At 38.2% G+C, this 24748-nt stretch overlaps 1 protein-coding gene across 1 annotated transcript in view; it reads left to right on the forward strand.

Moving 5' to 3' along the window:
* The window catches only part of LOC132390924 (annexin A10-like), a 200750-nt gene extending 177345 nt beyond the window's left edge, over window positions 1-23405 (forward strand). The window contains exons 7-12 of the mRNA XM_059963458.1: window positions 2585-2644; window positions 2783-2876; window positions 10494-10589; window positions 10756-10814; window positions 13418-13540; window positions 23272-23405. Coding sequence (XP_059819441.1) covers window positions 2585-2644; window positions 2783-2876; window positions 10494-10589; window positions 10756-10814; window positions 13418-13540; window positions 23272-23340 — 501 coding nt within the window. The 3' untranslated portion in view covers window positions 23341-23405. The remainder of the gene's footprint in view (window positions 1-2584; window positions 2645-2782; window positions 2877-10493; window positions 10590-10755; window positions 10815-13417; window positions 13541-23271) is intronic.
* Window positions 23406-24748: the final 1343 nt, after the last annotated feature.

Here is a 24748-nt window from a genome sequence, read left to right on the forward strand (position 1 = left end):
TGAATTCCGCACAATCATTACTTTATTTGAAATTGGCTTCAGAAATTGAAGTCACTGAGAGCAATATTGTGCTCAAGGCTCTACTGCCATCTATTGGTATGAAGATTTTTTTTGCAACAGGCAATGATAACTCGAGAAATTGATACCCCACAGCTGTGTTTTATCTAAAAGTAGCATGGTGTGCATACTGACAGGAAAATATTTCCACATCTGGGTATACATTTTACATTATTCATTTGAACAATAAGACAAAAATGGGCAAAGGTAAAAGAAGAACTATTCTTATAACTAAAAATTAAAATGAAGTCAAAAAATCTAAAATTATATTTTTCACCACATGAGAGCAAGAATAATAGAATAGGTGCCAAATTAGGGCAGGTGCGAAGTACAAAATTTAGAAGAAGACCGTAAATGTTAGACTTCATTTATTAGGAAAGAATGCTACCTGGATTAGAGGGTATGAGCTGTAAGAAGAGGTTGGACAAAGTTGTAATGATTTCATTGGAGCATCCAAGGCTGAAGGGAGATCTGACAGAAGTTGTAGGAGGCATGTATTCTGTATTGGGCATTTATTATGTGTATTATGGTAACTAGTCACATTAGTGGTGGTGCGGTAGAAGCAAAGGGAATAAGTTATGTGTTTGTGCTTATTTTGTGGCAGTTTGTAGCTTGGGGCTGGCGAAGGTCGTATTTATGCTGACTGCTGAGATAGCGCTCAATCAATAATGCTTAATTCTATGTTGGCTAATTGCTAATGAAGGATTGAAATTAAGAATTTGACTCTTTGGAGCAATCATTGGAGCTGTGGGCACGTCACGCAAGTATAACAACGTCTGGGGTTGCAGGCTGGCAGCAATTGTTTTGCTTTGATTTTCGATCAATTATTTTTGCTGCTACAGAAGTTGATAAAAATCATGAAAGACAGGGTTGGTAGTGCAAGCAGAGATGATAGTGGCATTCAGGAGGTTATTAGATGCACAAATAAATATGCAGGGAATGGAGGAATATGGATTATGTGCAAAAGAGATTAGCCTAATTGGCAACATGTTGAGCACAGACACTGAGGTCTAAAGGACCTGTTGCTGTGCTGTACTGTTCTACGAACAAGTTGTGTCTCTTTCTTGTGGAGCAATTGGATGAGACAGTGAAGGAAGAAGCAGATGGCGTTCACAGTATATTAGGTAGGTTGTGTCTGATTTGTTTTTTCTCTTCTATGTAATGAGATTCATGACTATCCAGCCTTGTTTCTGATGTTTCTGAATTTAGCTTTGTTTCTGAAATTTTTCAGGTGTTTCTGAATTTGGCCTACCTCTCTTAAAGTAAGAGGAAAGCCTATCTAACAAGTGAGAATACTACATTGTCACTCTGAAGGTTAAGTGTTCAATAGAAATAATTTATGAACATAATAAATGAGAATATCCTTTATGTTTTGTCCTTTAACGTGGTTGAATGAACTCAGCCTTTTCTCCTTACAGCGACGGAGGATGAGAGGTGACCATATAGAGGTGTACAAGATGATGAGAGGCATTGATCATGTGGATAGTCAGAGGTTTTTTCCCAGGGCCGGAATGGCTAGCACTAGAGGGCATAGTTTTAAGGTGCTTGGAAGTAGGTACAGAGGAGATGTCAGGGTTAAGTTTTTTTACGCAGAGAGTGGTGAGTGTGTGGAATGGGCTGCCGGCGATGGTGGTGGAGGCGGATACAATAGGGTCTTTTAAGAGACTCCCGGACAGCTACATGGAGCTTAGAAAAATAGAGGGTTCTGGGTAACCCTAGGTAATTTCAGTTTCAGCACAGCTTTGTGGGCTGAAGAGCCTATATTTTGCTGTAAGTTTTCTATGTTTCTATGTTAAGGCTTTACTAATCCAGCTCTCCTGAAACTTTGTTGGTGCTGAAGTAGCAGACTTTCTGGATTATTGGATGTTTTTTCCAGTATTAATTTGAAACATTTGGTTAAGCTGTTAAGTTTAAAGAGACTGTGGGAAACAAGTCTTGATAAACTTCAAGGGAGTTTTGGAGACTGAACCAGATAAGTTCTGGGGAAGCACAAGAATCTGGCTCCCATGGAGTGAAAATGACTGTGGGAATCTGGTCCTTGTCTGCATAGGAATCAGTATCTCCTGAGCCAAATGATGGCCGGTGAGATTTTTCAATGGTCAGATAGCAGATTATCGGTTTTGCTGTGGAAGACACCAGGGGAATGTTTTTACTTGTGGGAAGAAGCAAAATGAGAAGACATCGATATAAGATAGTCACAAGTCAACTAACTGCAAATTCAGGCCAATATTACAGCTTAAACAGACTCCCCTTCTTTGTTATATCTGATATCTCACAAACTAACCCCCTAATATTCATCACAATTTCTCTAATTCTAACTGCAAAGATCTTTAATTACCTCACTTTAGAGAATAAACCCCAAGTTGTGTGCTATATTTTTATCATCTGTTTCTGTTCTACACTCTACACCTAGCATTTCATACACATAGAGAATATTGTCATAACCAACACTTTTGAAGAAAACTGTATTTAGCAACAATATTCTTCCTTGTTCTTATTACTAATTTATGCCCATCAATGTTTACAGGGAACCAGGGAAGAAGGATATGGGTATGAGGATCAAGGCATGGCTGCTCAAGATGCCACGGTAAAAGGAAGTTATTTTGTACATTTGACTTTCACCTGTATATTGTCATTTCTATTTTAATTAACTCACTGCACAAGTACATTTGAAGAGCTGATAGGCAATACTGCTAATTTTTTCTTTTAATGATTTACGTTTCAGGCACTTTGGGGAGCTTGCCAAGATGAAACAGGGGAGAATAAAAAGATCTTGCAGTACATCCTATGTAAAAAGAGCTTTCAGCATTTGTGGATGGGTAATTATAGCTTTTGAATGATACGACCAAGAGTATTAGTAAAAGAAAATCACAGAGGCATAAACGCTTTCATTCAATGTGCATCAGAAAACACAAGACCTATATTTGAATATGCTTACTTAGACTTTCACATTTTTTAAATTATTATTTCTATTCTTTTTCTAAATCAGGAAAACAACTCATCACTTCCTGCTCAAACACATTCATGGATAAACACAAAAGCTGCTCTTGCCAATGAAGGCCACATCAGAAATCAAGAATTTCCCAAATACAGTCCACTATTCCCTGTGCTCTGAACTTATATTTCCATGAAAGAAGTCACTAATGGCAAAATGAGACACCACTACTTAGGCCAGTGTATAGAAAGAAGTGATGAATATCTACATTAGTTTAAATGTGTCTTCATCATAATATCATCATTCCATGTTACTGAGGGTAACCACCATGATAAAAATCACTGCAAGCAAATTGTGGGTGCAGCATCTAATTTTCTAACCATTTGTTTCATAAGACTGAGAACCTTAAGCAATACTGTCATTTCCCATGGTATATCCTTCACACTGAGAATATTGAATGTATTTTTTCATAATCTTTAACAGCACAACACTGCTGATGCCAATTCAGTGCAAGTTAAAGTAAGAAATATCAAGTAGCCAGAGAATAAAGGAGAATAGAAGCTAAATTTAATGAGTAAATTTCCATACTAAAGGTATGAGAATATTTAAAGAACTCCCCTTCTGTCTAGTTCCTCAAAAGCAGTAGTTTCTTTATCCTTCAGTTCGTTTGCAGTCCATTCACTTTATTTTTCTTTTACTTTGAAGATGGACATAAGTGTTGTGACATCTAAACCAGGCAGAAGCAGCTGAGAATAAGCACTTACTACTGGACAGGATAACCACTTGTTCCATAAATAGCACATTGTGTATATATTATCTATAGGATTTCCTACAGAACTTCATTTGATCTTCTACAAGAACAATTTGCACTTCTAAAACTTTCCTACAGAAGACAACAACAGCAGTGTTGTAGGATTTTCCCTTTAAGTTTCATAATACCATTTTGTTTTAAATCACAAGTCTGGGTTTGATCATATATAAGACTATTGTTGAAGAACCATTGTAAAGACCTTGCACCTATTCAAATAGATTCCTGCTATCAATTTCATGACGCAGCTCAGAGCACAACCTTGCCAGCAATTTTCTTTTATGTAATGCTCTGAAACAAGACTCCTGTCACATTATGGGAGCACAAAAAGCTTGCATCATTATCATGCTGAAAGGTAAGTAAATATTGCAAGTAAAATTATGTTTAGAAAGCTATTGGTTGTGCAATTGTTCAGAATATTCTACTTAATCTTTTATGCAAAATTAGGAATGTGTATTGACAGTAGGAACAGTTGACCCTGAGAAAAGTTAATGACAGTTGTTCGATTCAGAGGTTTTTGATTCAAGGTTCTTTTAGGAAAAAGGCACAAAACCTGTTGCTTCATGATTGTTTTATTAAGATTTGATAGAACAGAGGAAAGTTGAATAGACAATGATAGAGAAAGCTCAGATTAAAGAAGCTAAAACGATTAGAATGGTGCTGCTTGGTGTTTAGCTATTTATAGCTTTAGAGATAAGAAAACTTCCATTCAAATCTATGGATAAGAATTAACCAATTAGAAAGCACATCGAGTATTGCAATACCAAGTTAATGAGAAACCACCTGCTCAAATAATGCAGAACAAAGAAACTTTCAGAGCTTTCCAGAATCATATTTTGTATAGCCACTATAACATATTGAACTTGCATTTACATTTAAGAACTACTTACATAAAACACAGAATAGTACAGCACATTACAGGCCCTTCAGCCCACAATGTTATGCCGACCCTCAAACCCTGCCTCCCATATAACGCCCCACCTTAAATTCCTCCATATACCTGTCTAGTAGTCTCTTAAACTTCACTAGTGTATCTGCCTCCACCACTGACTCAGGCAGTGCATTCCACGCACCAACCACTCTCTGAGTGAAAAACCTTCCTCTAATATCCCCCTTGAACTTCCCTCCCCTTACCTTAAAGCCATGTACTGAGCAGTGGTGCCCTGGGGACGAGGCACTGGCTACCCACTCTATCTATTCCTCTTAATACCTTGTATACCTCTATCATGTCTCCTTCTCTCCAAAGAGTAAAGCCCTAGCTCCCTTAATCTCTGATCATAATCCATACTCTCTAAACCAGGCAGCAAACTGGTAAATCTCCTCAGTACCCTTTCCAATGCTTCCATATCCTTCCTATAGTGCGGCAACCAGAACTGGATACAGTACTCCAAGTGTGGCCTAACCAGAGTTTTATAGAGCTCCATCATTACATCGAGTCTCTTAAACTCTATCCCTCGACTTAGGAAAGCTAACACCCCATAAGCTTTCTTAACTACCCTATCTACCTGTGAGGCAACTTTCAGGGATCTGTGGACATGTACCCCCAGATCCCTCTACTCCTCCACACTACCAAGTATCCTGCCATTTACTTTGTACTCTGTCTTGTAGTTTATCCTTCCAAAGTGTACCACCTCACACCTCTCCGCGTTGAACTCCATCTGCCACTGCTCAGCCCACTTCTGCATCCTATCAATGTCTCTCTGCAATCTTTGACAATCTTCTATACTACCTACAACACCACCAACCTTTGTGTCGTCTGCAAACTTGCCAACTCACCCTTCTACCCCCACATCCAGGTCATTAATAAAAATCACAAGAAGTAGAGGTCCCAGAACAGGTCCTTGTGGGACACCACTAGTCACGACCCTCCAATCTGAATGTACTCCCTCCACCACAACCCTCTGCCTTCTGCAGGCAAGCCAATTCTGAATCCACCTGGCCAAACTTCCCTGGATCCCATGACTCCTGCCTTTCTGAATAAGCCTACCGGGTGGAACTTTGTCAAATGCCTTACTAAAATCCATGTAGATCACACCCACTGCACTACCCTCATCTACATGCCTGGTAACCTCCTCAAAGAACTCTATCAGGCTTGTTAGGCACGATCTGCCCTTCACAAAACCATACTCACTGTCCCTGATCAGACCATGATTCACTAAATGCCCATAGATCCTATCTCTAAGAATATTTTCCAACAGCTTTCCCACCACAGACGCAAGGCTCACTGGTCTATAATTACCAGGACTATTCCTACTACCTTTTTTGAACAAGGGGACAACATTCGCCTTCCTCTAATCCTCCGGTACCATTCCCATGGAGAATGAGGACATAAAGATCCTAGCCAGAGGCTCAGCAATCTCTTCCCTCGCTTCGTGGAGCAGCCTGGGGAATATTCCATCAGGCCCCCGAATGTGTTTTAACAACTCCAACACCTCCTCTCCCTTAATATTAACATGCTCCAGAACATCAACCTCACTCATATTATCCTCACCATCATCAAGTTCCCTCTCATTGGTGAATACCGAAGAGAAGTATTCATTGAGGACCTCGCTCACTTCCACAGCCTCCAGGCACATCTTTCCGCTTTTATCTCTAATCGGTCCTACCTTCACTCCGGTCATCCTTTTGTTCTTCACATAATTGAAGAATGCCTTGGGATTTTCCTTTACCATTCTCACCAAGGCCTTCTCATGCCCCCTTCTTGCTCTTCTCAGTCCCTTCTTAAGCTCCTTTCTTGCTACCCTAACCCTTAATAGACCCATCTCATCCTTGCTTCCTAAACCTCATGTATTAAGTACCTATCTGCTTAAGATAGATGTAGATAAATAATTGCTAAACTGCAAAGAAGATAACAATTGAACATTCTAATCTAAGAATTAAACAGTTGAATCTAACATTGACAAAAGGAGACAGAGGAATTAGATTATGTAATCAACTGGAGTGAAGCTCATTTGAAAACTATGACCAATTATCTCCTCCTTAGATATATTTTGGAGCATATTCCCTGTCACTGGATCTAAGTCCTCAAACTGCCAAATAACTATATTCTTGGTTTACCTTCAACACAGAGGATGGGAAGCAGGCATCATTCCTTTCCAAAAGCATTCTTTGACAGGCAATAAATTCAGCCCTCAAACATGTAGGCCACATTATGACCTGCTGCAGCATGGCCTGTTGCAGACTGCTGGTGTTCACTTTCATTTCATTAAGCTGTGGGGTGATATTATCATCAAGTACTTTCTACCATGGTAAAGTTTGTCATCAGAATTTAATGATTTGGCTTATAATTTCCAAGAGTGAAGTAGCTAGAGTTAAAATGAGGCCGTAGTTCTGAAGATCAGTGTGATTCAAGTAAATAGTGAACTTAAATGCTGTTAGCATAAGCTACAGTCTCTTTGGCTGACTAAAACTGAGCCACACAGAAGCTCTAACTGGGAAATATTCACAAAACAAGCCTTCAGGAGTGGGAGACCAAGAGAATCTCTCTCTCCTGTTATGGTACTTTATACTTGATTTATTTAGAGGCACAGCACAGATAGGCACTTGTGGCCCTTTGAGCTGCACCACTCAGCAAACCCCGACAACCCCCTGATTTAACCCTAACCTAATTACAGGACAAATTACAATGACCAATTAACCTACCACCCAATATGTCTTTAGACTATGGGAGGAAACCCACCACACATTCCACGGGGAAGGTGTTGTACAGTCTCCTTACTGAGGATGCTAGGATTTAACTCTGAACTCCAAGATCCTGAGCTATAAACCACTACATTGCCATAGCACCCAAATTCTTCAATTCAACGACAACAATATCCAGTTAACTACTGTTTCAATTGCCATAATCATCTACTTAACTTTAACATTTTGAATACAGTCAAGTAAATTAGCAGAACTACATCTTTACAATGGTAGCATATCCCAACTAGCAGAACCCTGTTGAATATTCAATACTGGATGCAAGAGGTACTGCACATGCTGGAAATCTAAAGCAATACACACAATGTGCTATAGGAGCTCAGCAGGTCAGGCAGCATCAATGGATGGGAATGAACAGTTGATGTTTCAGACCAAACCCCTTCATCAGATGAGCTTTAGATGAGTTTTAACAATTGGAATAATCATTTTGATAGTTTAAAAAATCCACAATGTCTTTTGCCCAAGAGGTGTTTTGATTTGCAAAATACTTTCTACTGTTTTTTACATTCTGCCAAATAATTCTTCTGTAAATTGATAATCTGAGAACTCTTTAGGTGACTTGCATTGCAGAAGCAAAGCTTAATTACATCACATCACATTTTATCCTGCAGAAGCTTAACCTCACTGCAGTTCATATATACCTGTCTGCATTTGAATTATCAGATGAATTGTTGTCCTTGTCTAAATCAATTTTTACTTATACACCTTTGTTTAATGTCAGCAGCTTTATTAGGACCCAATTTAAACCAGACTCAGAAATTGGGCAAGCAGTGCTTGAAAATAAATGATAGACAAACCATCCAGACTTTGAATAAAAGCAAGGAAGGGTTGGATTTTAAGGATCCTCAGCTTCATATAGAGGTTTCCACTCTGTTCCCACCAAACTCCAGCAGAAATCAACATTTGGTCAGTAAATGGATGTGCAATGTTGGGGGCAATGTTTAATATAAAATAATTGTCATCTGAAAAAGGATCAGGAGGCACCCAAACATGTGAACAGAGGTCACTACACACTTCCAGCAGAATAGCACTGAACTAAAATGTGTGGACTTACGTCACATTGAATTATGTAAACAAGCAAAGAATGCTTCAAGTATATTGCAATATTATTGAAATATTAAATAAATTACAGACACAGCTTGACTAAAAAAAATACTACAGGTTTTGTAATAAATGTGTAACTAAATATGACTATCATGGGAGGGCATAGTTTTAAGGTGCTTGGAAGTAGATACAGAGGTAAGTTATCAGGGGTAAGTTTTCTACGCAGAGTGGTGAGTGTGTGGCATGGGCTGCCAGTGGCAGTGGTGGAAGCAGAAATGATAGCAACTTTTAAAAGACTCCTGGATAGGTACATGGAGCTTAGAAAAATAGAGGACTATGGGTAAGTCTAGGTAGTTCTAAGGTAAATACATGTTTGGCACAGCTTTGTGGGCTGAAGGGCCTGTATTGTGCTGTAGGTTTTCTACGTTTCTATGTTAAATATATTTAAATAACTGTCAGATGGGCAAAATCTGGAAATGAAGTAATTGAAATGTTTGGACATAGTTATATTCCGCCAATGAATGCAGTAGTAAACAAATACCATGCAACGCTAAATCTTTTCAGAATTAGAATCAGAATCAGGTTTATTATCACCAGCATGTGTTAAGAAATTTGTTAACTTAGCAGCAGCAGTTCAATGCATAACATAATATAGAAAAATAAATAAATTACAGTATATTTATATTGAATAGATTAAAAATCGTGCAAAACCAGAAATAATATATATTGGTGGAGGCAGATACGATAGGATCTTTTAAGAGACTTTCAGATAGATACATGGAGCTTGGTAAAATAGAGGGCTACAGGTAAACCTAGTAATTTCTAAGGCAGGGACATGTTCAGCACAACTTTGTGGGCCAAAAGGCCTGTATTGTGCTGTAGGTTTTCTATGTTTCTAAAAAACTGAGGTAGTGTTCATGGGTTCAATATCCATTTAGGAATCGATGGCAGAGGGGAAGAAGCTGTTCCTGAATCATTGAGTGTGTGCCTTCAGGCTTCTGTACCTTCTTCCTGATGGTAACAGTGAGAAAAGGGCAAGCCCTGAGTGCTGGGGGTTTTTAATAATGGACACTGCCTTTCTGAGACACCACTCCATGAAGATGTCCTAGGTACTTTGTAGTCTACTACCGAAGATGGAACTGACTAAATTTATGACCCACTGCAGCTTCTTTGGTCCTGTGCAGCAAGTCCCCCATCCCCATACCAGACAGGGATACAGCCTGTCAGAATCTCTCCACAATACACCTATAGAAGTTTTCAAATGGTTTTGTTGAAAGACCAAATCTCTCCAAACTTCTAATGAAGTATATTTGCTGCCTTGCCTTCTTTATAGATGCATCAATATATTGGGACCAGATTCGGTCCTCAGAGATCTTGACAACCAGGAACTTGAAACTGCTCACTCTCTCCACTTCTGATCCCAGTATGAGGATTGGCATGTGTTCCTTCATCTTGCCCTTCCTGAAGTCCACAATCAGCTTTCTTGTCTTACTGACGCTGAGTGCCAGGTTACTGCTGTGACACCATGCGACTGGTCGGTATATCTCATTCCTGTACGCCCTCTCGTCTCCTTATAAATGCACCCGGTAATGATAGCTGGCCCTGAGTTTAATATTTGTCTTTCTGCACTATATAACCTGTAACTTATGAGACAGGGTGTCCTCATCAACTGTAAGAAAATATGTCTTTGGAAATCATATCTTGTCAAAGGTACGTGGCATGCAACTGGATACTGGGTTAGCATGCAGGCAAAATATTTCCTTTCACTTCTTGGCAGCAGTGACCTCAACCTTGGTGATTTTATTTAGTTTATGATCAGAATTTCACTCACTTATGTTTCTGTGTGGTGTGATAAATTGCAAGCAATCTGTCCTTATATTGCTAGACATAGATTAGTAGAACATTGCTAATAACCTTCTTGATTTTCCTTAATGTCATATCTATTTGCAGCCTTTCAACAGTTCCAATTAATGTATGGTAGGGATATTCAAGAAGCAATAACCAACTGCTATGAGGGACACTTTCAGCAATTACTTGTAGCAATTGGTAAGTAAATTAGCTGAGTAACATTTATTAAATATTAGGTTCAAATTTTAATTTTTAATTCTAGTTACATATTACATTCACATTACATTCCAACTTTAAGTTCATGTTCATGTTTATCTTTGTTGTCACAATGATTAATCTGTAATTTTTATTTCATTTCTCCAAGTCCTTTGTGTTAGAGACAAAGCTTCCTACTTTGCATACAAACTCTACACAGCAATTTATGTAAGTAACACATTCTAAGCCATTGTTTCAAAAACAAATTTAAAATTTGGCTTTAATAAGCACTGTACTGGTACTGGTGCCATCTACTGTCCTCAAATTAGAATTACAGAACATGAAACTCAAGACAGAAAAATGAAAGATAATGTTTGATCAGGGGAATGGGGTGATGTGGTGGAAATTGACAGTCGTAGAAGGAATGTATGCACAGTATTTTTTAACATGACATGATGGCTTGATGAACTGTTGATGCTTAAGGGTGGAAATGTGAAGATGGAAATCATAATTACATTTAAAAAATATGTACATGAACATGAGAGAGCTCTGACCCACAAGGCTTAAGCTGGCAATTGAGATTAATTTAAACCCATTCTTTGCTGAGCAGGACATGATGGGCCATAATATTCTACAATTCCTGTGAACCCAAATTTTATTAATAGTATTGGAGAAAACAAATACATTTTAAAATACGTTATTTTAACTACAGTTAATGTACAGTAACCAATTCTAGGCATGTAAAGGGTAGAGAAGAGGTTTATTTACCTTGGCCCCATGGAGGGGAAATTATAGTAACGTGGATAGAATGGAAAAAAGAGTTGTTTCCTCAGGGAAAGCTAAGAGCAGATTTGATAAAGGTCATTAATCCAATGTGAAGTACAGAAGAACCTCCTATGCACACAGGGTAAACAAAATGTGGAAATCATTATCACAGGGAGTAGTTGAAGCTAATGACATAGCTAAATAGAAGGTGCTGCTGGACAAGCATATGAGAAGAGAATAAAGGGTTACACTAATAGAGTTAGTTGAGTGAATACACTAGGAAGCTCATGTGGAGTTTAAATGAGCTGTTGGGCTGAAAGGAACTGCATTGTCCCATATATTTTATGTATGTTGCTACTCTCCAGGAATGTCAATTCAGTGACAATAAACAAATTATGTCAGTGAACTACTTTTTAAAGGCCTTGCTAGAGTATCTGCAGTATGCACAACAGTGGACTCCTCACCCAACTGGTAAACAGGTATCTCTAGTGCAAATCACAATTTTCTCAGTTGTAAATGTGGATACCTACGCGTTAAAGTTTCCATCAACTGGATAGATGAATCAGGTAATGCTGAATAAATAACTGGGGGTTTTCTTGAGGAGGGACCAATCTAGATAAAGTCTCGTTATTTGCAACTGAGGTAGGGATTATATTTATCTGTCACTTGGGTAATCTAGGCATTTCCCAAGCAGTACCAATATCTGACTTTGAACAGCTTAAAGGGACACTGCCTCAAGTAATTTATATAATACCCAAAGATGTGGTTCTTTGCTCCAGCAGAGGAAATTAGTAGTACAGACATAAACACAAAAGGTTCTGCAGACAGTCTGGTTATCCTCCACCCTGACAGCATAAACATTGATTACTGTAACTTCAGGCAATTTCTCTCCACTCCCCCTTCTCTCTTCTTCCATTCCCCATTATGGCTTTCTTCTCATCTCTTCTCTTCTCCTTACCTGCCTTACATCTCCCACTGGTGTTCCTTCTCCTTCCCTTTCTCCCATGGTCCACTCTCTTCTCCTATCAGATTCCTTCTTCTTCAGCCCTTCATCTTTTCTACCTATCATCTCCCAGCTCTCGCCCACCCAACTAGCTTCCCCCTCAGCTGGCTTCACCTATCACTTTCCATCTTGTACTCCTTCACCTCCCCCTCCTTCTTATTCTGGCTTCTTCCCCCTTTCTTTGCAGTTCCAATGAAGGGTCTCAGCCCAAAACATTGACTCTATTCCTCTTCATAGATGCTACCTGACATGTTGAGTTACACCAGCATTGTTGTGTAATCTCTGGTAGTACAAGCACCAATTGAGATGAATCAGTAAGGTACAAATACTAAATTTTTAAATCTATCAATAAGAAGAATGGTATGCTTCAAAACAAGAAACATTATTACTTGGTTATTTCTAAAACACTGAAGGAAAATAAAGGTATTTTTTATTTCAAATGGTTATTACTGATTGGGTTTCTTGATTGAACAGTGTTAATTAAACTGCACTGGTGCTGCTATCTGACTTTTATTGATGTTTTAGTGTTTCTTGATTTTATGACATTAGGAGGAAATGGGCAGCAGTAAGTAATATACCTCTTGAATTAGACTTTGTTCAGTCAACAATTATGTGAGTGTAGTTTATCATTTATGTTGAACTGAGATACATCTAAACTCACAAGAAATGTGCATAACACAAAAGCTATAGGAACTATCATCAATCAAGTTAATTTTATGATTTAGTTTTTGCTGCAGGCTGTGCGTAAGAGTATTGGCAACAGAACCTAAACTGTTCCTAATCCAATATAAAAAAGAAAATGTTCCAAAGTGAAAGGTACTCCCCACAGAGCACATCTTGCCAAAAAACAAAATGCATTCTCTATGAATGCTGTTACCTGCTCAAAGCGTGATATTGCCAACTTATCCCGACTGTGAATTTTTAATGTTTATATTTACCTGAAAATTAACATGACTATTTCAGAAGGCATTAACTGCACAATGTTAAGAAATAATATTTAAATAAGCTTCAATAGTATGGAACACATTAATAGATAACCCATGATATTTATAACTTAATTTAGGACTACGGCTTTCACAACAGAACTGTTATAAGGATCATGATTTCTAGGAGCGAAATTGATCTGATGAACATCAAAAGGAATTACAAGGTCAGCTATGGAAATTCACTACACCATGATATCAAGGTATGAGTCATTCATTCTTCAGCATATACACTTGTAGAGACCAAGCATTTACCTAACAATCAGATCAGAACAACACATGCAGAATCAGATTGCTGGCATCTGAGTACACTCGTGGCCATTAATGTGAAGACTTCTTTCTCCAAAATGTAACTTTAAAGTTATTTCCTTTTTTTTTACACAGGACAACATATTTTTTCAAAAGTGTTGCTTCCTCAGAATTTTTTTTTTGTTTATGATACAACACAAATATAATTTCAGACTTCTTGTATCACATAGGAATTTGGAGAAACAAAAAATTAACTTCTATTGAATATAATGTATTTAATTGCATAATAGTGCTGATGCTTTGCAATTGTTCAATTAAGTTAAAAATGTTTTGAGATGATTTTCATTTGTACTCAGTGTCTGAGGCTTCTCACTTAAGAGTTCAGCAATGATGGATTCTGTGTTGCCCTGATACCAGTTCTCCATGACTGTAATGTCCTGGTGAAACCTTTCAACATGTTCATTACAGACAGCACCTTGATTTGCAGGGACGAAGTCTAAAAGGGAAAGCAGAAAATGCATCTTCAGTGACATATTGCATTTCATGATTTTGTATGCATGATGCATGTTCTCAACCAGCTGCATGTAGTTTGGTGCTCTGTAGTTACGAAGAAAATTTTCAATAACATCCTTGAATGCATTCCATATGATTTTCTTCAGTCCCACTAGAGGTTCTTTGAATTGCCTGTCATTGATAATTTGTTTGATCTGTGGACCAACAGAAATGCCTTCCTAAATCTTGGCATCAGTTATTCTGGAAAACATCTGTGTCAAATATTGAAATCCTTCACAGAAATTTATAGCCTTTCTAAAATCTGTCCTGCCATGCAGCATCCGCCCTGCCTAAGCATGCTCAGGCATGCAGTGAAAAGATAGAAAACTTTTCAGCTTACATTGTGGGCAACACTTTAATTGACTTAAATTATGAATTGAGATAATAAGTATAGATGATTTTTTTAAATGGCATGTGATAGGGAAATTTCATGGTGAATTTCATGATCAGCAGCCCAAAATCCATAAGACACACATTAAGGAAACAAAATCTGAGTTTTCCAGTGTTATCGGGATGAATCTAACTGAAGTTGTTTCACTGCCCAAGCTGCTTGTTGTTCTGACTTCCCTGGGCAGAATGCAGACAGCTTTTGCAAAATTGACTTTTTGCATCCAGGATATGTTAGGTGAGGCAGAGTAATATTTCAGTGGTGCACTGCCTGCAGGCAGTGAACTGCTGAGATACTGTGTCTGCAATACCCAATGGTCTCTGATAAGAGGCCGGGCTAGAAACAGAGTTATGTCTTTTATCAAGGCCATCTTGATTTTATATGGAAAAACTACTGGAGGAACTCAAGGTGTCAAGCTGCATCAATGGAGGTGGAGGTAAACGAATGGCTGATATTTACAGCTGGGATCCTGTATCAGTCTGATAGGTTATAGTTGTCTCTTACACATCAGCATTTACAAAAAGCAAACTCTGTTTTAAGCAATTAAACAACTAAAGTGATAGTCTTAAAAATGCAATTAGTAAAATAAAAAGAAAACTTACCTTTTTGCTCCTAACCTCCAGACCATAAAATGCCACTCAATTGATTGGAATCGCCACCCCCCTATGCCAGCTTCAATCTGGAATGGGATCTGAGAGGCCAATTTTCCAATGTACTAATGAACAATCCTGGCTTGACTAGATAGCACGATTCAGCCTGTTGTATTAGGAAAAAAAAACTTTACATCTTTCAGTAACACAAATCCTTCAAAATACATGAATTACTCTTGATGTGTAGATAGTATTGTAGTTACTATGAAGATGTCATAGTCATCCACTGCAACCAAGGAAGATCCCAGTTTGTGACATTTGTTTACACCACTGGACCTGGACTTCTGAGGCTGAGAGAGTAAGACCACCACAGTGCAATAGCTTTTGCACTTTAAAACTCTCCTGCACATGGTTCCTGTCATCATCGGACACAATGGATAACCATCAATATGAAACTGGTTTGGATTCAGAGATATGATAACATGTTGAGTATTTAATTCAACTAATAATCAGGAGCCCAGACTAGTGATTTGAAAGACATAAGCTAAAATCCCACTCTGCCATCTGGACATTTGAAGTCAGCTCAATAAGCACTTCTCGACTGCCAAAGGTAGAATCTGCAATTAAACTTTCAGATTGTTCTGCAAAAGAAACTTCAGTTTCACTAATGCCACATCCTAAGGTGACAACCTAAAACTCCTAGAACACCTTAGAAATCACGAACTTGCCAAACACGGACGGAGAACTATGCAAATTAATTTAAATGGTTTTAAAAACTAAACTATTAAAATAAAACAAATAAACTTTATTAATAAATAATTAACAATATTTAAATACATTAAAATGTATAATGCACTTTCCATAACATAAGGAAATCTGCCATCCTAGACACTCTGAACTTTATAGGTCAAGATACAACAACATTGTTCTGGCCCTCTGAAATGGCTTGACAAGTCATTCAGTTCAAGACCAATTAATAATTGACAATGAATGTCAGCAACATCAGCAACACCCACATCCATTGAATAAAGAATCTAGTAACTTATAGCAATAATCTGGTAGTTTTATTGATGATTCTACTTTTTGTTCCTAACTTATTTAATTAAGTAGAAATAAATTCAACAAAGTTACTGCAAATACAACAAAAAGTCTAATTTTAAGGCTGAAGTTTCAGGGTACTTGGAGGAACACAATAAGACAGGCGGGTCCATAAGATATAGGAGCAGAAGTAGGAAATTTGGCTCATCGAGTCTACTCCGCCATTCAAACATGGGCTGATCCAATTCTTCCAATCATCCCCACTCCCCTGCCTTCTCCCCATATCCTTTGATGCCCTGGCTAATCAAGAACCTATTTATCTCTGCTTTAAATGCACCCAATGAGTTGGCCTCTATAGCCTCTCATGGCAACAAATTCCACAGACTTACCACCCTCTGACAAAAATAATTTCTCTGCATCCATGTTCTAAATGGATATCCTTCAATCCTGAAGTTCTGCCCTCTTGTCCTAGACTCCCCTACCATGGGAAATAACTTTGCCATATCTAATCTGTTCAGGCCTTTTAACATTTGTAATGTTTCTATGAGATACCCCCTCATTCTCCTGAACTCCAGGGAATATAGCCCAAGAGCTGCCAGACGTTCCTCATACAGTAACCCTCTCATTCCTGGAATAATTCTCGTGAATCTTCTCTGAACACTCTCCAATATCGATATATCCCTTCTAAAACAAGGAGCCCAAAACTGCACACAATACTGCCAGTGTGGTTTCACAAGTGGCTTATAGAGCCTCTACATCACCTGCTCTTATATTCTATACCTCTAGAAATGAATACCAACATTGCATTCACCTTCTTCACCACCGACTCAACCTGGAGATTAACCTTTGGGGTATCCTGCACAGGGACTCCCAAGTCCCTTTACATCTCTGCATTTTGAATTCTCTCCCCATCTAAATACAGTAACAGACTGCCCATTTATTTCTTCCACCATACACTTTCCAACATTGTATTTCATTTACCACTTCTCTGCCCGTTCCCCTAAACTATCTCAGTCTCTCTCCAGGCTCTCTGTTTACTCAACACTACCCACTCCTCCACCTATCATTGTATCATCAGCAAATTTAGCCACGTCCATTAATCCCATGGTCCAAATCATAAGATGCAGCAGTCACAACCACCGACCCCTGTGGAACTCAACTGGTAACTGGCAGCCAGCCAGAATAGAATCCCTTCATTCCCACTCTGTTTTCTGCCAATCAGCCAATGCTCCACCCATGCTAGTAACTTCCCTGTAATTCTATGGGTTCTTATCTTACTAAGCAGCCTCATGTGCAGCACCTTGTCAAAGGCCTTCTGAAAATCCAAGTACACCACATCTACTGCATCTCCTTTGTTTACCCTGCTTGTAATTTCATTAAAAATTCCAGTAAGTTTGTCAGGCAAGACTTTCCTTTCAGGAAATCATGCTGGCTTTGGCCTATCTTGTCATGTGCCTCCAGGTACTCCGTAATCTCAGCCCTAACAATAAATTCCTACAACTTCCCAATCACTGATGTCAGGCTAACAGGTTTATACTTTCCTTTCTGCTGCCTCCCACCCTTCTTAAATAGCGGAGTGACATTTGCAATATTCCAGTCATCCAGTATAATGCCAGAATCTGTCGATTCTTGAAGGATCATTGTTAATGCCTCCACAATCTCCCCAGCTACTTCCTTCAGAACCAGAGGGTGCATTCCATCAGGTCCAGAGGGTTTATCCACCCTCAGACCATTAAGCTTCCTGAGCACCTTCTCACTCATTATTTTTAACTACACAAATTTCACGACACTGACACTCTTGAATGGCCAGTACACTGGAGATGTCTTCAACTATGAAGACTGATACAAGATATGCATTCAGTTCCTCTGCCATCTCTGCATCTTTCATTACAATATCTCCAGCATCATTTTTTATTGGTCCTGAATCTACCCTCAATTCTCTTTTACACCTTTATATACTTTGATAGTATATAAAGTATATAAGCTTTTAGTATCTTCTTTGATATTAGGCGCCAGCTTCCTTTCATAATTCATCTTTTTCCTTCCTAATGACCTTCTCAGTTTTCTTCTGCAAGTCAGCATGGTTTCTTAAGGGAAAATCATAAATCTATTGGAATTCTTTGATGGAAAAACAGAGAGGAGAGGCAGCAAGTGTTGTTTACTTAGATTTCCAGAAAGCTTTTAACAAGGTGTGGCACATGAGCCTGCAAATCAAAAGCCTGTGGTATTACAGAAAAAAAAGATACTATATGGACAGAAGACTATCTGACTGGCAGAAGGCAAAGATAAAGGGAAGAGTTTGTCTGTCTTTATGTATAGAAAAATCTTAAAATTCTGTTTCTTTAGTTTTCTGTGAATGTCTACAAGAAAATAAATCTTAAGGTAGTATACATACTTTGATAATAAATTTTACTTTGACTTAAATGGGTCTTTTCTGATTGGCTGCCAGTGTTCTTTAGGGTTCAGTGTTGGTTCCACTAATTGTCATATTATTTGCTAATGATTAGGATGTTTGTAGATGATACAAAGGTAGGTGAAGGGGCAGGTAGTACTGAGGAAGCAGGTAGTCTGCAGAAGGACTTGGAATCCCTACTGCAGGAATTGCTAAAGGTTAACTTGCGGGATTCAGTTGATACTGTAATAAGGAAGATTAATGCAATTTTAGAATTCATTTCAAAAGGACTAAAATATAAAAGCAAGTATGTACTGCCAAGGCTTTCTAAGGTGTTGGCTAGACTACATTTGGAGTATTTGGAGCAGTTTTGCATTCCATATCTAAGAAAGGATGTTCTGCACTGGAGAGGGTCCAGAGGAAGTTTATATGAATGATCCCAGGAATGAAAGAGTTAATGTATGAGAAGCATTTGGTGGCTCTGAGCCTGTACTCACTGTTGTTTAGAAGGATAGGGGTGGGAGGGTCTCATTGATACCTACCAAATATTGAAAGGCCTAAAAAGAGTGGGCATGGAGAGGATGTCTCCTTTAGTAGGAGAATCTAGGACCAAAGGGCACAGCCTCAAAATAGAAGGATGTCTGTTTAGAACAGAGATGAGAAGGAATTTCTTTAGAAGGTGGTGAAGATGTGGAATTCATTGCCATAGATTGCTTTGGAGGTCAAGACAATGGATATATTTCAAATGGAGATTGATAGTAAGGACGTCAAAGGTAATAGGGAAAAGGCAGAAGAACAGGATTAAAAGGTAAAATAAATCAGGCATGATTGAAGGTGGAGCAGGCTCAGTTGACCAAGCGGCTTAATTCTGGTCTATGGTCTAAGATCTTTCATCAGAAAATCAATACTAGCTTATATAGATTTTTAGACAACAAGATTATTCTTGACTAGGAGACTAAAAAAATCTTCCAGTCTTGTTTTAAATAACAGCATGACTAATCAGCTTCATAGGAACAAGTAAACAGTGCACCTCTGAAATAGTATCTTAGATTCTGCATACATATCGCTGCTCAACCCAATGGCAGTGTAGTGACATGCAGGATTCAGTTTTGTCCTGAATGTTACCCCAATAACAGCTGGCATATGAAAGGAGATGCCATCCTTTTGAATGGATGTCACCAACTCTGTAGACAAAAATATGTAGAAGATACTTACTTGTTTTACTTTATTTCAATGCAATTATGTTAGAACCATAGAACATTACAGCACAGAAACAGGCCTTTTGGCCCTTCTTGACTGTGCCAAACCATTTTTCTGCCTAGTCCCACTGACCTGCATGTGGGTCGTAGCCCTCCAAACCCCTTTCATCCACGTACCTGTCCAAGTTTTTCTTAAATATCAAAAGTGAGCCCACATTCACGACTTCATCTGGCAGCTCATTCCATACTCCCACCACTCTCTGCGTGAAGAAGCCCCCCCCCCCATGTTCCCTTTAAACTTTTCCCCCTTCATCCTTAACCCATGACCTGTTTTTTTTTCTCCTCTGGCCTTAGTGGAAAAAGCCTGCTTGCATTCACTCTATCTATATCCATCATAATTTTATACACCTCTATCAAATCTCCCTTCATTCTCCTATGCTCCAGGGAATAAAATCCTAACCTATTCAACCTTTCTCTGGAACTCAGTTTCTCAAGTCCTGGCAGCATGGCTAGATGGGAGATACCAGAGAGTAGTGGTGGATAACCATTTGTCAGGTTGGAGGGCAGTGACTAGTGGTGTGCCTCAGGGATCTGTATTGGGTCCAATATTGTTTGCATATACATTAACGATCTGGATGATGGGGTGGTAAATTGGATTAGTAAGTATGCAGATAATACGAAGGTAGGTGGCATTGTGGATAATGAAGTAGGTTTTCAAAGCTTGCAGAGAGATTTAGGCCAGTTAGAGGAGTGGGCTGAACAATGGCAGATGGAGTTTAATGCTGATAAGTGTGAGATGCTACATTTTGGTAGGAATAATCCAAATAGGACATACATGGTAAATGGTAGGGCATTGAAGAATGCAGTAGAACAGAGTGATCTAGGAATAATGGTGCATAGTTCTCTGAAGGTGGAATCTCATGTGGATAGGGTGGTGAAGAAAGCTTTTGGTATGCTGGCCTTTATAAATCAAAGCATTAAGTATAGGAGTTGGGATGTAATGTTAAAATTGTACAAGGCATTGGTAAGGCCGAATTTGGAGTATTGTGTACAGTTCTGGTCACCAAATTATAGGAAAGATATCAACAAAATAGAGAGAATACAGAGAAGATTCACTAGAATGTTACCTGGGTTTCAGCACCTAAGTTACAGAGAAAGGTTGAACAAGTTAGGTCTTTATTCTTTGGAGAGTAGAAGGTTGAGGGGGAACTTGATACAGGTATTTAAAATAATGAGGGCGATAGATCGAGTTGATGTGGATAGGCTTTTTCCATTGAGAGTAGGGGAGATTCAAACAAGAGGACATGATTTGAGAGTTAGGGGGCAAATGTTTAAGGGTAACATGAGGGTGAATTTCTTTACTCAGAGAGTGGTAGCTGTGTGGAATGAGCTTCCAGTAGAAGTGGTAGAGGCAGGTTCGGTATTGTCATTTAAAGTAAAATTGGATAGGTATATGGACAGGAAAGGAATGGAGGGTTATGGGCTGAGTGTGGGCCAGTGGGACTAGGTGAGTGTAAGCATCAGCACGGACTAGAAGGGCCGAGATGGCCTGTTTCCGTGCTGTAATTGTTATATGGTTATATGGTAACATCCTTGTAAACCTTCTCTGCACTCTTTCAACCTTATTAATATCCTTCCTGTAATTAGGTGACCAAAATTGCACACAATACTCCAAATTTGGTCTCACCAATGTCTTATACAACCTCACCATTACATTCCAACTCTTATACTCAATACTTCGATTTATAAAGGCCAATGTACCAAAAGCTTTCTTTACAACACTATCTACTTGTGAAACCACTTTTAGGGAATTATGTATCTGTACTCCCAGATCCCTCTGTTCTACTGCACTCCTCAGTATCCTACCATTTACCTGGTATGCTCTACCTTGGTTTGACCTTTCGAAGTGCAATACCTCACACTTGTCGGCATTAAACTCCATCTGCCATTTTTCAGCCCATTCGTCCAACTGGTCCAAATCCCTCTGCAAGCTTTGAAAACCTTCTTCACTGTCCACTACACCTCCAATCTTTGTATCATCAGCAAATTTGCAGATCAAATTTGCCACATTATCATCCAGATCATTGATATACATGACAAATAACAAATGACCCAGCACTGATCCCTGTGGCACACCACTAGTCACAGGCCTTCACTCAGAGCAGCAATCCTCCACTACCACTCTCTTCTATTCGCTTCTTCTATTGAGCCAATGTCTAATCCAATTTACTACCTCTCCATGTATACCTAGCGACTGAATCTTCCTAACTAACCTCCCATGTGGGACCTTGTCAAAGGCCTTACTGAAGTCCATGTATACAACATCCACTGCCTTCCCTTCATCCACTTTCCTGGTAACTTCCTCAAAAAACTCTAATAGATTGGTTAAACATGACCTTCCACGCACAAAGCCATGCTGACTTTTCCTAATAAGTCCCTGTCTATACAAATACTTGTAAATCCTATCTCTTAGTATTCCTTCCAATAATTTACGTTCTACAGATGTCAAACTTACTGGCCTATAATTTCCCAGTTTACTTTTTGAGCCTTTTTTAAACAATGGAACTACATGAGCTATCCTCCAATCCTCCGGCATCTGACCCATGGATATTGACATTTTAAATATTTCTGCCAGGGCCCCTGCAATTTCAACACTTCTTTGTAAGTTAGTGAACTTTTAATTAAATTGATTTTATTTGAATTGTTTAGGTATTATATCTATTTGAATATTTTTAGTTAGTTTTTGGCACTGTTGAAAATGTACAACATGATGCTCAAAACCTTCTTGCAGATAAATCCTACAAGCTATTATAACTACTCATCCATGAATTTTTGCTTAGTGAGCAAATTTTAAATTGGTTCTAAAATATCGTGAAATCATTAATTCCTTGCAAGTTTTTTTTCTGGCTTTATAATAATTTTCAACTACAATTGATTTAAGTAGATATTTGTACATTTAAAAGGTATGCGAACTTTTAAGGAATCATTTTAATTGAAATACAGTTTATCCGCACAGAGCATAAAAAATATAAGAAACTGAAATGATACTATGCAGCTATTAATTCACATGCAAACTTTCTATCCTAATTTAAGCTACGTTATTATTCATTTTGTTTTAGCTGGCTCAATGCATCATGAATTGACATTATATGTACAATAACATGATTCAATAATGTACAGTAAATCTTCAATAGCATATAAGAAGTTTATACCTTACCACCAGTGATGCAATAGCATAGCTCTTATTATGTCTATCTTACCGATCCAATGACCTGAGTTCAATCCTGACCTTTAGTGCTATCTCTCGAGTTTGCACATTCTTTCTCCAACCATAATTGTACTCTAGGTGATCCAGTTTCCCAAAGATGTGTAGAATGCTAGGCTAATTAAACACTGTAATCTGAGAGAGTTGATGGGAATGTGAGGAGAACATTGTCATAAACTCTGTGAGGATGCTCTATGATCTCTAACAGTTAAGATCATGAAAATCGTTTTAAACAAAAAAAAATATTTTGATTCCTTTCAGAAATATGCTTCGGGACACTATGAGGCAGCTCTCTTGGCAATTTGTACTGGTGATGCTGACGACTGTTAAATGAAGAAGATTCCACAACTAAAACTTAAATCTTATAAAACTCAACTCCATCCGATGAAATGCAGATTAAGAAGTCAAATTGTTATCTCAGATAAAGTTAATCTCTTTAGTTATCATAGATAAATCTCTTTTGTTTATCTACAGAGCATCTATGGAGAAATACTCTGACAGATTTTGTGAATTGTACTTCAATCTAAAGATAATTGTGATATTGTAGAACAAAATCTTAACACATTTTGGTTATATAATAATTATTTTAAATATGAAGTTAATTTGGGCAATATCAAGGAAACAGCTGTATAAACATTTGTTGTTCTTATCAATAACAAATTTCCAATGAATGCTCCAGATTCCAATTAGTCATTGCTGGAAAAACAAAGTATGTTCTCTGATAAATGAGCTTTAATTAGCTATTCTGTTCAGATTAATTTTACCAGTATCTCTTTTGGAACTGATTATCATGCAACTGATTTTATTCAAATTATTAATAAAGATTTTTCTGTGTAAGTTGCAATTATCTGGAGTGCATTTTATTCAGTTAAAAGGATAATCCTGACAATTGCAAAGCATGCTACATGAAAGAGTTGGTTAGCAGTATCCATCTGATCCAGTTATGAGCTGAAGTAGTATCAGCCATGGAAATTCCTGAATTTCATTCCTAACGCAATGGTCAAACTTGTTTCCATAAGAGGCTTGATTAAGGATGCAATAAAGTAGGAACAGGTGTACATCATCTGGCCCCTCAAATGTGCCCCATCATTCAATATGAGAATGGCTGCTCCATACTGACTTCAACTGTTCTGTGCCATTTCTTCATAGTCATCAATTTCCTGATCTTTTAAGAATTTATCTACTCTCACTTTAAAAACTGCTAATGATAAAAGATCTACTACCCTCGGAGGCTGAGAATTCCAGAGATTCACAAATCTTTGTGAAATGTCTATGCATCTCCATTTTAAATTACCATCCCCTTATCTTGTTATTATGTCTGCTTGTTTGAAGTTCTCACAGAAGTGAAAACATTTCAGTGTTTACTCTGTCGAGCCCCGTCTGGATGTTTGAATGAGGTTACCCTGCATTATTCTAACTACAAAGAATATAGGACCAAATTGTTCAGTTTATTTATAAGACAACCTTCTCAACCTAGGAATTAGCCTGGTGAATCATCTTCAGACTGCCTCCAATGCTGATATGTCCTTTTTTTTAGGTAAAGGGAGCAAATCTCTGTGTAGTAATGAGGAGTGATGTTTGGAGAAATTTCTTAGCAGTAATTGTTGAAGGTGAAATATGAAAATAGAAGTCCCTCAATCTCTTTTCATGTTTAAAATAGTTCAAAATGAAATTAAAAATGATATTCCACTGCTTGGTTTGTAATTTAGCACTGTTGTTCTCCCTTATGTTATGTGGC

Source organism: Hypanus sabinus, chromosome 3, assembly GCF_030144855.1.
Source record: "Hypanus sabinus isolate sHypSab1 chromosome 3, sHypSab1.hap1, whole genome shotgun sequence".
In the NCBI taxonomy this organism is placed as follows: Eukaryota; Metazoa; Chordata; class Chondrichthyes; order Myliobatiformes; family Dasyatidae; genus Hypanus; species Hypanus sabinus.